The 15,379-nt window shown below is 45.3% G+C and overlaps 1 protein-coding gene across 6 annotated transcripts in view; it reads right to left on the reverse strand.

The window, feature by feature from the left end:
- The window catches only part of l(2)k05819 (transmembrane protein 94-like protein l(2)k05819), a 213,712-nt gene that overhangs the window by 172,423 nt on the left and 25,910 nt on the right, over window positions 1-15,379 (reverse strand). For all 6 annotated transcript variants that reach the window (XM_069337199.1, XM_069337198.1, XM_069337197.1 and 3 more), the window contains exons 4-5: window positions 10,322-10,458; window positions 1,365-1,558 (exon numbers count right to left, since the gene is read on the reverse strand). In XM_069337199.1, coding sequence (XP_069193300.1) covers window positions 1,365-1,558; window positions 10,322-10,458 — 331 coding nt within the window. The remainder of the gene's footprint in view (window positions 1-1,364; window positions 1,559-10,321; window positions 10,459-15,379) is intronic.

The following is a 15,379-nucleotide window of genomic DNA, read 5'->3' on the forward strand; positions in this document are numbered from 1 at the left end:
AGGATCTTTGGGTCATTGATGCTTGGTTGGTTCAGCCGGGGGGGCGTCATGTGTTGTGTCCAGTTGTGGCTCTTCGCCGTTACCCGCGTGCCGTGGCTGGGGTTGATCCGGTTTCCGTCGTTCCCTGTTCCAGGGCTTGGGTCTCCCAGGTCGACCGCAGGGTTAAGTCTAGCCAGCCTGCGGTCTATCGTCGTGCCCGTACCGTTCGGACGTTTGCAGCTTTCGCTGCCGTGTTTGGTAACGTGTCTTGGGCTCATTTCGGGCGCAGGGATTTGGAAGTCGTACAAGTTCCTGGCAGCCCATTATTTTCTGAGCATATCTGCTCCTGGGCATTCTGGTGTTGCTTTGGGTCGCTGGTTGCAGTATGTTGTCTCGACTTCGTATTGCAGAGTTTGTGGCGGCCACCTCCCGGGTCAGCCTTTTCTTATGAATCTCCAGGGAGCCATAGGGGCTCCCCACAGAAAACCAGCGTTGAATGTAATGAAATGCTATTTTCTGGGTGAGCCCCTCCCACTGGTTGGCATTTTTTTCGTGTTTGTTGAAGCTTAGGTTCCGAATTGGAGTGCTATGCAGCCAGCGCGGTGATGTCCAGGCCCTGTCCCTGTCAGCGCTGCAGTAATATGTTACGTTTGCTTGTTTCCTTCTTTCCATGGGATTGTAGGAAGTTCTACCTCTCTGTTCGGCTTTTGTTGTTAGTTTCTTACCATGTGGGGTTTGTTTTGTTATGCCTACCTTTCTGGGTACCTAACCCCGGTCAATGGCAGATAAGGAAAAACCCCAACCACAGGGGTGTTTTCCAGGGGCCATTGCTCCCTGCGACCTCTCTGAAGGGGTCAGGTTCTGGCTCATGGTCCCTGGTAGGTCTGAGATAATATCCCGGTCTAATATAACATACATTAGCTCGATAAGTTCCAGGGAGCCTCCGGGGCTCACCCAGAAAATGGTGTTTCATTACATTTAACGCTGGTTTTTTATTATTATTTGCTACTGTACTAAAAACAAATGAATAGAGAAAGTACTAAACAATAAGATGAACTAGAAATGACTATAGCCAACAGAGTCAATCCAGATTTCTTAGCAATTGTTTCTGTGGGTGCAGAGCTGTATTTGAATTTTGGAGAATTCGATCATTAGGAAGATCTGTCAGCTATTTAGAGAATTTGATTATTTGGAGTTCCAGATTTTAAAGGTTGCATTGACACAGTATTGCAATTTATTTCTGAGATATGATGGGGAGAGGAAGGATTTAAAGATAATTTTTCACAAAATTAAATGGAGCTCAAAATATGCCAATCGATTACAACCTTCCCTTATGTGTGTTTACTTATTTGTGGTAAAATTACAAATTGCTGCTACTGTCTTACCTGCAAGGGTTTACATCTTGCAGGCACCTTCTGTCCAGGTTTCAGAAAAATGATATCTCCTCGCACAAGGAGTGACCAAGGAAGGTTGACTGTGTGACCATCGCGCCGTGTCCACTGCAGGGTTATGCAGGGGGACAGAGGTGAGTGCAGGTGTGGATAGTTCTCTGCACACCACAACACACTGCTTTGGTTTTCTGAAACATAAATGTATAAATAATTTGTGTTTGTTAATGTTTTCCTAAAGTTTTCATATTACAGAATAAATCATTAATGTGATCAGATTTAATACTCCTTATGACCATGTGTAAAAATAATGCATTTAATTTAATGAAATGTCAGTTTATGGGTGAGCCTTGGAGGCTCCCTGAGGCTCCTCCTCCCTACCCACAGAGCAAGGAAAACAGGGGACTTAACAGAGAGGCAAAAACACTGCAGTAAACAACCCAAAGGTGAGATCAAGAGGTGACACAAACACCCCAGGTTAACACAAAGCCACTGAAAAACCAGGGGCAACAACAAACCCTTACACCAAAAACCCTCATGCCTGAATATATGTCCAAAACTTCAGGTACCCATTCACTGCTGGATGAACAGAGGCTACAGTCAAGGATTGGTGTCTAGCCAATCCTCACCAGCCTGGAAACGAACCCATGCCAAACCCCTCACGAAGTGTCAGGCGAGTGTTTTACCACTGCGCCACGGGAACTGCATAAAATTTTACGACCTTGCTTTTCACACATGTAAAAACAGCCAACAGTGACAAACATACAAAAACACGAGGACAAGGGAAGACTGCAGACTGGATAAACATAACAAACTGTGTACCAGACACACGAGCCCTGGAAATTGTCCCAGTGAAAACCAGAACAACCAAACAAAGTGCCCACCAAAGCAAAACCAGCAGTACAAAGGCAGCGCTGGAAAGCCACCACCGGACAAAGAGAGATAGGAACCCCCAGCCAAACCAAGCAATCATTCACAAGCAAAAGCCCCTCCGGGAACTGGTTGCCACATTCTTCGCCAAAAAAAACCCAGCGTTGAATGTAATGAAACGCCATTTTCTGGGTGAGCCCCGGAGGCTCCCTGGAGCTTATCATGTTAATGTATGTTACATTAGACCGGGACATTAGCTAAGGAGTTCAGACCTACCAGGGACCAGTGCCAGAACCTGACCCATTCAGAGAGGTTTCAGGGAGCAATGGCCCTGGAGAACCCTCTTCTGGTTGGGGTTTTCCTTATCTGCCATCGACCGGGGTTTGCACCCAGAAAGGTAGGCAAAACAAAACAAACCCCACATGGTAAAAAACAAACAAAAAAACGAACAGAGAGGAAGAAACTCCCTACAATCCCAAGGAAACAAGCAAATAAGCAAACATCACACTTTACTGCCGTGCTGATCGTCCAAGCAGCCCTCCCCGCCCCGAGAGGGGAAGGGGGGAGCCCCGGACCTACAGCGCCGGCTGCCTAGCATCAGTTCGGAAGTTAAGCTTTAACCAACGCGAAAAAAACGCCGACCGGTGGAAGGGAGGGTTACCAGGGAGCCTCCGGGGCTCACCCAGAAAATGGCGTTTCATTACATTCAACTCTGGTTTTCTGTGGGGAGCCCCTACGAACAAAGGGGAACCCCTCAACAAAGCCACCTGATCACCACAGAGATGGTGATACCCGCGTCAAAATACCACGACGCGAAAAGCCGAGGAGAAGGCCGAACCAGTCACGTATAGGACCAGTCCGACCTGCCGAAAGAGGCGGAGCCGCGGGAAAACGCCCCGGGTTCGGACACCTATCAAGCAGCGTCTGAAAATAAAACTGAGCCGGCCACCAAGGGACCATAAGGACTACTCTCGTGGGAATGGGCTCCAACCGAGCAAGAACCTGAAGCAACAGCTGGACCGGGAGAAAAGGAACAGGTACCCCCACCTCGACCAGTCCTGCCGAAAGGTATCTCCGAGAAAGCCTCGCAGGCAGCTAAGGGCGCCACATAGAATGGGCGACGCCAAGACCACGCCGACTCGAAGACGTCCATGGCCAGGAGTCCATATGTCCGGCAAAGATCTATAGAGATCCGAGATCTGTTACTATAACCATTCTCAGGGAAGGGTTTCTCACACATTCAAACCAAAAAATAATTTTTTCCAGATAATTTATTTCCTGTGCACTGGGTGGGTGTCATATTTGAAAGCCAAGCAGTTGAGGGGTTAATAATATATAGTAATACACGAAAATTAACATATTTTGGCATAAATAATGTACAGCTATTAAAATTTTTAATACAGTATAGGTGGGAGGGTTTGGCAACCATCGCTTGGTCAGCGAGCCTTCCAACCGCCTCCCTCACCACCACCACCACCACCACCACCACCACCACCACCACCACCACCACCAACACTCTCCCTCACCACCACCACCACCACCAACACTCTCCCTCACCACCACCACCACCACCAACACTCTCCCTCACCACCACCAACACCAACACTCTCCCTCACCACCACCAATGCTCTTCCTCATCACCACCACCACTCTCCTTCCCTCCATCAATCAATGCCTCCCTCCATCAGTCACTGCCTCTCATCCCTCCCTCAATACTCTCCATCTCTCCCTTACTGCCTCCCCTTGCTCCCTCAGGATGGTATCCAAAAAATATTTACTTTATGACTCTGGACGATCGAAGGCGGTGGCCTGTTGCCATGTGAGGGTCCGCCGATGCCCTAACAAACCCAATACTGACCTATCGTTATATTGACCGCCACACCAGTATATGAGGCTCCAGATACCGGTTTACCAAACCGGTCGATGGAACCTTCAGATCGGTAAATAAGAGACCGTTAAATCGAATGGATACTCATAAAAAATTCATTTATTATGAATTCTTCATTTTTACTAATGACATTTGATAGAAAAATCACTTACAAACAATTTGGTATAAAAAACCAGTGTTGAATGCAATGAAATGCCATTTTCTGGGCGAGACCCGAAGGCTCCCCGGAGCTATCCAGGCTGATATGTATATTTTTAGACTTTGGCATCAGTCAGTGTGAATGGAGTTCTAGGTCTACCGGGGACCACGAGCCAGAACCTGACCCCCCTCAGAGAAGCACAAGGAGCTATGACCTATAGAAATGCACATGCGATTTGGAGCATTCTATGTCTGCCATCAACCAGGCCAGGCACCCAGAAAGGTATCCTGGTTATCTTAAGGTTATCTTGAGATGATTTCGGGGCTTAGCGTCCCCGCAGCCCGGTCCTCGACCAGGCCTCCTTTTTGTTACACACCCCTGGGAAGCAGCCCGTAGCAGCTGTCTAACTCCCAAGTACCTATTTACTGCTAAGTATCAGGGGCATCAGGGTGAAAGAAATATTTTGCCCATTTGTCTCAGCCTCCACTGGGGATCGAACCCGGAACCTCAGGACTATGAATCCGAAGCGCTATCCACCCAGCTGTCGGCACCTTACCTTTTGAAGGCAAGCGCCTCAAAACAAACCCCTATTCTGGTTAAAAGAACAATAAATGACTAACGAGTGGACAGAACTCCCCTAAATGAAAAACAAGCAAATGAGCATGATGTGCTTTCTGGGTGCCAGGGGCCAGATTTGAGAAGCAGTTATGCAAGTACTTACGAACGTGTAAATCTTTCCTTAATATTTGATGGCTTTGGTTACATTTACTAAACAGTTTACAAGCATAAAAACTTCCTAATCAACTGTTGTTATTGTTATAAACAGCCTCCTGGTGCTTCGGAGTTCATTAACTGTTTAATAATTGTAAACAAAGCCACCAAAGATTGAGAAAAGATGTACAGGTTCATAAGTGCTTGTGTAACTGCTTCATGAATCTGGCCCCTGGCCCGGTCGATGGCAGACATAGAATTCTCTAAATCATATGTGCATTTCTATAGGCCATTGCTCCCTATATGCCTCTCTGAGGGGGGAAGGGGGAAGCCAGGTTCTGGCTCGTGGTCCCCAGTAGGCCTAGAACTCCATTCACACTAACTGATTTCAAAGTCTAATAATATACATATCAGCCTGGAAAGCTCCACGGAGTCGAAGGGTCTCCCCCAGAAATGCTACATATATGAGTATTATTAAATCCAATAAAGGAAAATCACATAATTTTCTCAACAAACTGACAAGAGGAGGGGGGCTGTTGGCGGGCCGTCATTGGTGGGGGAAGGTGGTGGCCAGCCACTGGTAGTCAGGTGCAGGAGGGGAGGGGGGGGTGTTGTAGTATGTCGGTAGAAAAGGAAGACGGGGGGGGGGGCCAGAATGGCAGGCTTCGGGACAGATCAAACCTTGGGCCAGATCAAACCTCGGGCCAGACCAGGCCAGATAAAGTCTCATTCAAGACCAGGCCAGATAAAGCCTTGGGCCATACCAGGCCAGATAAGGCCTCGGGCCAGAACAGGCCTCAGGCCAGGCCAGACCAGGCCTCAAGACAGACCTCAGACCAGGCATTGGACCAGACCAGGCCTCAGGCCAGACATATGGCCTGAGACCAGGCCTTGGACAAGACCAGGCCTCAGGCCAGGCATTAGACCAGGCCTTGGGCCAGTCTAGACCTTAGGCCAGACCAGACCTCAGGCCAGATCTCCTGCTTGATACCTGCTTGATCAGGTTCTGGGAATTGTTCTTATCCCCCTACCGCAGCCCGAGGCCAGGCTCGACTTATGAGAGCTTGGTCTACCAGGCTGTTGCTTGGAGCGGCCAGCAGGCCCACATATCCACCTCGGGCCAGACCAGGCCAGATAAAGTCTCATTCAAGACCAGGCCAGATAAAGCCTTGGGCCATACCAGGCCAGATAAGGCCTCGGGCCAGAACAGGCCTCAGGCCAGGCCAGACCAGGCCTCAAGACAGACCTCAGACCAGGCATTGGACCAGACCAGGCCTCAGGCCAGACATATGGCCTGAGACCAGGCCTTGGACAAGACCAGGCCTCAGGCCAGGCATTAGACCAGGCCTTGGGCCAGTCTAGACCTTAGGCCAGACCAGACCTCAGGCCAGATCTCCTGCTTGATACCTGCTTGATCAGGTTCTGGGAATTGTTCTTATCCCCCTACCGCAGCCCGAGGCCAGGCTCGACTTATGAGAGCTTGGTTTACCAGGCTGTTGCTTGGAGCGGCCAGCAGGCCCACATATCCACCACAGCCCGGTTGGTCCGGCACTCCTTGGAGAAAATGATCTAGTTTTCTCTTGAAGATGTCCACAATTGTTCCGGTAATATTTGTTATACTCGCTGGGAGGTCGTAGAATAACCGTGGACGTCTGATGTTTACACAGTGTTCTCTGATTGTACCTATGGCACCCCTGCTCTTCACTGGTTCTATTCTGCCGTTTCTTCCCTATTTTTCGCTGCAATATGTTGATATTTTACTGTGTAGATTTGAGACCTGGCCCTCCAGTATCTTCCACGTGTACATTATTTGATATCTCTCCTGTCTCCTTTCTAGTGAGTACATTTGGAGAGCTTTGAGACGATCCCAATAATTTAGGTGCTTTATTGCGTCTATGTATGCCGTATATGTTCTCTGTATTATGCACAATATGGTGTGCATATTGTTGATTCAATTATGTTCATCAAACAGTAAACAAATACTTTGTCGGTTATTACACTATATACACAGGTTATATATAAGTATCTGCATGTTTTGTTCACCATAACAAACCACTAAGTTGCTATTATGAGTCAAAAAGTAACGAGGAGTGACCGCCGTGTACCAGCCAGCCACTCACGCCCTCCCTCAAGTCACCTGACTCACCCACATTCTCCTCCCACAATACTGTTTTTGCTTTTATTCACTATATACAGACGCTACATATAAGTATCTACATTCGTGTTTACCATAACGAACCACTAAGTTGGCATGCTGAGTGGCAGTGGCAGTGGCAGCCAGTGGCAGCCCGCCACTGGCTGCCACTCCCTCCCTCCCTCACCTCACCTGACTTGCCACCATTCTCCACCCACCATACTGTTTTTGCTTTTATATACAGACATTATATATAAGTATTTACATGTTTTGTTCACCATAACTGTACATCTAAGCTTGTATGGTGAGTAAAGGCACAAAGACGTAGGACCTCACACAGTCAGCTGGCTGCCGCCCTCAAGGCCAGACGCACTTTCTCCTCCAACAATACTGTTTGTGGTGTTATTACGCTATATACACACAGTACATATAAATATCTACCTGTTTTATTCACCATACTTGTACAAGTAAACTGGTATGGTGCCCAAAGACCATCGTGGTCACCAGTAAACAACATGATAAATCGTGCAGACGACGCCACCGTCCTCACCAAAATGGCGGCTCCCAACATACTCCTCTTGCTGTTTATACCCTCTATACACACGTTATACATAAGTATCTACATTTGTGTTCACCATAGCGAACCTCTAAGCTGGTATGGTGAGTGCAGTCAATAAAAGGTGGCCACACACAGTCAGAAGACAACGCCACCACCCTCCCTCCCACCCTCCCTCCATGGCGCACAGCGCTAAATATCACCACAATCCTGCTATTATCAGAACCCTGGTCAGTTTTATCACAGTCAGGGGTCTTCTGTAATAATATCATCGCTACATAATAGCATGAACAAGTTTATATGATATTTTTAGGTGATGCTGTGGTCACAAGCTGAACAGCAGTGCTGTGAGCTCATGCTGCGTACATCAGGCTTGGTAGCTCACTCAATACTGAGGCCCCTAACACCCGGGAATTTGGCCCACGATTTTTTTTTTAAATGGCGTCTGTTTACAAGAGCCCTGATGAAGGTGTGGTGAACCCCGTGTATCCACGGGCCGTTTAAATCTTGCGTAGTACTCCAAAGCATCATATGATGAGATGCGCAATTTACTGCAAGTCAGTCAAAGCATCATATGATGCGATGCGCAATTTAACCCTTCAATCTTGCTATTATAAAACTAATTCTAATATCATAAAAGACATATTTACTACAAGTTTCAAGCAGAGAATGCACAAATAGTTAACACGAAGGACGCCTCTTGATGAAACTAAAATGTTTTGTTTCTTATAAAATCAATCCTCCATATTGTGTAATAGAGAAAAATTTAGTTATATCCAGTTTACGTAAAGCTACGAGTGGTCGACAGCAACCTTAGCGCGACGGATCATACTTACGAAGATTTTCCTTCTTAAATGCATATCTGAATACCGACGAAGTCGCTACGAAAGGGCTAAGCAGAAAAACATTCGTAAGTACGTACGTAACTACTTCGTGAATCTGGCCCCGGACCCGTGGTCAGGACCTTGCCCTTGCTAAGCTAATAATTGCAGCCAGGTAGCTGGGTGTGTATTTCAAACAAGCCGCCGGTTAAGGTGTGGCTTGGTAGATGGCCTGGGGTTATCTATTTAGTAAGTGGAGTTAGCTCCCAGAATCGCAATAAATACCCAGGGAACTGTACATTCAAGAGCAGGGGAGAGGACAGCAGAGCACAGCATAGCATAACATAGCAGAACATCAATAAACTGCAGCCGAAACAGGCTGTCGGCCGGACGGGGGGTTTCTACCTGCCAACTGTAGACCCTACCCCACCTCTCTATTCAGCTTATGCAGACACTTGGTGAGTGAACGTTAAGGTGACTTATTTCGTGTTTCCAAAACTAAAAGAGTTGAGTGATTATCAGGGGGCAGACAGCTATAGTGTCCTCAATGTCTTGTGTGGTGACCCACATTGCTTATTTATCTGGACATAGTGAACCTTAAGTTCCATAAAGCTTGAATTATGATATTTATCATATTAAATATAATTGTGAATTTATTGTTTAAATTGTCTTTAATTTTGTTTCCTTAGATCTTGGATTTTCTGATGTACTGCAAACTAGAGTGTAGAGTACTCTTGAGTTTACTGACTTTAAGAGTCTTGCATGGAACAAGATACATGATTCCGGTTGACACATGCTAACATCATCTTTGATAATTTTGTGATACAGACAAGTTCCATTCCTTGTCTTGTATGTAATTGACTAGAATGGATGATGGCAGCACTTTCTATTCCTTCCTTTCTACTTCTACTCATCTACCTTCTACCATCACAGGGAGCCGGTCGGCCGAGCAGACAGCACACTGGACTTGTGATCCTGTGATCCTGGGTTCGATCCCAGGCGCCAGTGAGAAACAATGGGGAGAGTTTCTTTCACCCTATGCCCCTGTTACCTAGCAGTAAAATAGGTACCTGGGTGTTAGTCAGCTGTCACAGGCTGCTTCCTGGGACACTAAAAGCCCCGAAATCATCTCAAGATAACCTCAAGAAGAAGATCACTTCCTACTTTCTCTCTTCTCCCTCCACCTTTCTACACTTTCCCTTTTCAACTGACCACTCCTCGCTACTCCCAGACTCCACTCCTTACTCCTCCCTCCTCTCTACCTTCCTTGCCCCAAACCCTCACCCATTACTTCATTATTCATTTTCTTTTCCATTTCTCCTTTATCCCCTTTCACAATTCCTACCCCCGTTACACCACTCCCTGCATTTCCTGACCACTTCCACCACTGACACCACCTGCCTCCCCTGACAACTTCCACCACTAATTCCACCTTCCTCCCATGAAAATAACTTCCACCACTTGCCCCCTGACAATAAACCTTAATTATTGACACCATTTGCTCCCCCTGACAACAACTCTCACAAATGACCCCTGACACCCTTTTATCATCTTTCAACCACTTCTTCCTGGAAACAATGGTTAAGCATAATAAAACACTGTATAACTGTTTACACTTTGGTAAATCATAGTTGATGACAGCCACCTCCGACGCTTGGTCTCGATGATCGCTTGGATGAACAATCCTCACTTAGTCGAACATTTGTATGTTCCATTGAACATTTAGTACCAAATTCAACTTGTTCGGATCATCCGGGAATTCGATAGAGCGGGGTTTGTTAGAGTGAGGATGCACTTTAATGACATATTTATGCCACCATGAAGAACTACAGTACCTTTAAGATCATTCAAGACATTCTGAGTGAGTCTTGGAAGCTCCTTGTGTCTCAGCTGTGTGTCCCACCACACCAGGTACACATTGAGCATTACTGCCACCACAATGAACAAGGACTCTGCAGGCAGGTGATGGTATCTGCATATAATGAGAAAATTAATACATTAATGATGAGCCGTCTCTCCCATAAATCTTTGAAAAACTGTTAATCAATTCCCATGTTTATGTATAAAATAAGATCATGAGAATAAATGATATTGTAGATGGCCTGTACTGGCCCATATGAGGCAGCTCCAAATTACATTCATCCCAAATTATCACCAGATAATTTTTTCCATAAATCAACAACCCTGTTTACAAGCCATTGTTTTTTTACGAACAAAAAATAAAGACTACAGAAAACTTATTTTGGCCCCACACAAGACAGCTTCAATTTATATACAACCCAAACCCATTGATATACATGTCTAATTTTGGAATGAAATGATTTAGCAATCCTGCATTGCTGTGTTTTGCATATTCACATATACATCTCTACTAATATGCAGTAAGGACCTTTTACACTAAGAGTGGTTGAAAAATTAAGATAATCATATCAAGATTTTGATTTGTAGTTTACAGACTAAAAAAAAAAAAGTGTTGAATGTAATGAAATGCCATTTTCTGGATGAGCCCCGGAGGCTCCCTGGAGCTTATCGGGCTAATGTATGTTATATTAGACCGGGACATTAGCTATGGAGTTGATACCTACCAGGGACCATGAGCCAGAAACTGGCCCCTTCAGAGAGGTTTCAGGGAGCAATAGCCCTGGAAAACCCCCCTGTGGTTGGGGGTTTTCCTTAACTGCCATCGACCGGGGTTAGGCACCTAGAAAGGTAGGCATAACAAAATAAACCCCACATGGTAAGAAACTAACAACAAAAACTGAACAGAGAGTTAGAACTCTCAACAATCCCAAGGAAACAAGCAAACGTAACACACTACTGCCGCGCCACTCGTCCACGCAGCCCTTCCCTTCCCGAGCGGGGGAGCGGGAGGGGGGCCCTGGACCTCAAAGCACCGGTTACATAGCACTTCAGTTCGGAAGCTAAGATTCAACAAACGCGAAAACGCCCCAGAGAAGATAACCCTGACATGTAGGGCAGTACTCACAGGGCGCCTAGGGAAGGAAGCCCCTAGGCGCATGCAGCCCCGGCACTGATGAAGTACTCTTGGCCACCACACACAACACAAAAACAGCAGAGAACGCCACACAAGACAAACACCGCCCAGGAATTTGAGGCCAGAGAAGCGTCTATCCCGGTTGACACTAGTTTGCGAATTGAAGGCAGCCGGCGTGGTGAGGTCGGGGCCCCCCCTCCCCCTCCCGGGGAGAGGAGGGCTGCGCAGACGAACGGCGTGGCAGTAAATTGATTGTTTTCCAATCAGAAGCAGCTGAACCCACAGCAGCAGCGAGCACCAGCAAAGCTGATGCAAACATCTAAAAACATCGTGTGCAGCGTGAACAGTTAGAACAAGTGTTAAATTTAAGTGTGTACACAGTGTTAAAATTAAAGTTGCAGTAATTTTAGTGTACAATAGTTTTCATAAACTGTATTGTAGTACTCAACATACAGCAAAACTACTTTTAATCAACACAGTGCTAACGGCATAATGCACTGCAGTACGTATTTAACCCTTAACCCTTAAAGTGCGCATCACGTCATATGACGTGCTGGACGTTGTTCCAGTCAACTGCGCATCACGTCATATGATGTGTTGGAGTACTACGCAAGATTTAAACAGCCCGCGGATACATGGGGTTCACCACACCTTCATCAGGGCTCTTGTAAACAGACGCCATTTTTTTAAAAAATCGTGGGCCAAACTCCCGGGTGTTATTGGCCTCAGTATTGAGTGAGCAACCAAGCCTGACGCACGCAGCATGAGCTAACAGCACTGCTGTTCAGCTTGTGACCACAGCATCGCCTAAAAATGCCAAATTATACTTGTTCATGCTATTATGTAGCGATGATATTATTACAGAAGACCCCTGACTGTGATAAAACTGACCAGGGTTCTGATAATAGCAGGATTGTGGTGATATTTAGTGCTGTGCACCATGGAGGGAGGAGTAATGCTGTGGGAGGGAGGGTGGTGGCGATGTCTTTTGACTGTATGTGGCCACCTTTTATTGACTGCACTCACCATACCAGCTTAGTGGTTCGCTATGGTGAACACAAATGTAGATACTTATATATAACGTGCGTATAGAGGGTATAAACAGCAAGAGAAGGTTTAGAGCCACCATTTTGGTGAGGGCGGTGGCGTCGTCTGCACGACGCCACAGTGCAGACGACGGTGTTGTTTACTGGTTACCACGATGGTCTTTGGGCACCATACCAGTTTATTTGTACAAGTATGATGAATAAAAATGGTAGATATTTATATATAATGTGTGTATATAGCGTAATAACACCACACAGTATTGTTGGAGGAGAAATATTAGTGCGTCTGACCTTGAGGGCGGCCGCCGATCAGCTGACTGTGTGAGTAGCCACATCTCTGTGCCTTTACTCACCATACAAGCTTAGATGTACAGTTATGGTGAACAAAACATGTAGATACTTATATATAACGTCTGTATATAAGATATATAGCGTAATAACACCACACAGTACTGTTGGAGGAGAAATATTAGTGCATCTGACCTTGAGGGCGGCCGCCGATCAGCTGACTGTGTGAGTAATTACCTAAGTGTAATTACCTAAGTGTAGTTACAGGATGAGAGCTACGCTCGTGGTGTCCCGTCTTCCCAGCACTCTTTGTCATATAACGCTTTGAAACTACTGACGGTCTTGGCCTCCACCACCTTCTCACTTAACTTGTTCCAACCGTCTACCACTCTATTTGCGAAGGTGAATTTTCTTATATTTCTTCGGCATCTGTGTTTAGCTAGTTTAAATCTATGACCTCTTGTTCTTGAAGTGCCAGGTCTCAGGAAATCTTCCCTGTCGATTTTATCAATTCCTGTTACTATTTTGTATGTAGTGATCATATCACCTCTTTTTCTTCTGTCTTCTAGTTTTGGCATGTTTAATGCTTCTAACCTCTCCTCGTAGCTCTTACCCTTCAGTTCTGGGAGCCACTTAGTAGCATGTCTTTGCACCTTTTCCAGTTTGTTGATGTGCTTCTTAAGATATGGTCACCACACAACAGCTGCATATTCTAGCTTTGGCCTAACAAAAGTCATGAACAATTTCTTTAGTATATCGCCATCCATGTATTTAAATGCAATTCTTTAGTTTGAAAGCATAGCATAGGCTCCTTGCACAATATTCTTTATGTGGTCCTCAGGTGATAGTTTTCTATCTAGAACCACCCCTAGATCTCTTTCTTTATCAGAATTCTTTAAAGATTTCTCACATAATATATAGGTTGTGTGGGGTCTATGTTCTCCTATTCCACATTCCATAACATGACATTTATTAACATTAAATTCCATTTGCCAAGTGGTGCTCCATATACTTATTTTGTCCAGGTCTTCTTGAAGGGCATGACAATCATCTAACTTTCTTATCCTTCCTATTATCTTAGCATCATCAGCAAACATGTTCATATAATTCTGTATACCAACTGGTAGATCATTTATGTACACAATAAACATCACTGGTGCAAGAACTGAACCCTGTGGTACTCCACTTGTGACATTTCTCCATTCCGATACATTGCCTCTGATTACTGCCCTCATTTTTCTATCAGTCAGAAAATTTTTCATCCATGATAGAAGCTTACCTGTCACCCCTCCAATATTTTCCAGTTTCCAGAACAACCTCTTATGTGGAACTCTGTCGAAAGCCTTTTTTAGGTCCAGATAGATGCAGTCAACCCAACCATCTCTTTCCTGTAATATCTCTGTGGCTCGATCATAGAAACTGAGTAAATTCGATACACAGGATCTTCCAGATCGAAAACCATACTGTCTGTCTGATATTATATCATTTCTCTCTAGGTGTTCTACCCATTTAGTTTTGATTAGTTTTTCCAATACTTTCACTATTACACTTGTCAATGATACAGGTCTATAATTGAGGGGGTCTTCCCTGCTGCCACTTTTGTAGATTGGAACTATGTTAGCCTGTTTCCACACGTCTGCTACGATTCCTGTACACAGGGATGCCTGAAAGATCAGGTGAAGTGGAATGCTGAGCTCAGATGCACATTCTCTCAGAACCCATGGTGAAACGCCATCTGGGCCAGCTGCTTTGTTCTTACCGAGCTCCTTGAGCATTTTTTCCACTTCGTCTCTAGTCACCTCTATGTGCTCTATGTTGTTCTCTGGAATTCTTATTGTATCTGGTTCCCTAAAGATTTCATTTTGTACAAACACACTTTGGAACTTTTCGTTTAGTGTTTCACACATTTCCTTTTCATCTTCCGTGAATCTATTTCCCATTTTCAACCTCTGAATATTATCCTTTACCTGCAATTTGTTGTTTATGAATTTATAGAATAGACCTGGTTCTGTTTTACATTTGTCTGCAATCCCTTTTTCAAAATTTCTTTCTGCCTCTCTCCTCACTGCCGTGTAGTTGTTTCTCGCATCTTTGTATCGCTGGTATGTTTGGGGGTTCGGCCTCTTCCTGTATTGATTCCATTTTTGTGTCTTTTGGTCTCTAGCCCTCTTGCAATTTCTATTGAACCAATCCTGTTCCCTAGTTCTGCATCTCTGTTTTGGTATAAATTTTTTTGTGCCTTTATCATATATTTCACAAAACTTGACATACATCTCATTCACTTCCTTGCCTAGCATCAAGTCTGTCCAATTATACTCACTAAAAAAATTTCTAAGGTCACCATAATGTCCTCTCCTGAAGTCTGGTTTTTCAACTGCTTCAACCTCCTTATTTTCTTCCAGCTTATAATGCATTGCATACTTTATTCCCAAAAAGACATGGTCACTTTTACCCAAGGGAGGAAGGTACTGAATGTCAAATATCTCTTCCTCCTTCCTGGTAAATATCAAATCTAGCATGGAGGGAACGTCCCCTTCCCTCATCCTCGTAGCTTGTTTAACATG

Source organism: Procambarus clarkii, chromosome 37 (genome assembly GCF_040958095.1).
Source record: "Procambarus clarkii isolate CNS0578487 chromosome 37, FALCON_Pclarkii_2.0, whole genome shotgun sequence".
Taxonomy (NCBI): domain Eukaryota; kingdom Metazoa; phylum Arthropoda; class Malacostraca; order Decapoda; family Cambaridae; genus Procambarus; species Procambarus clarkii.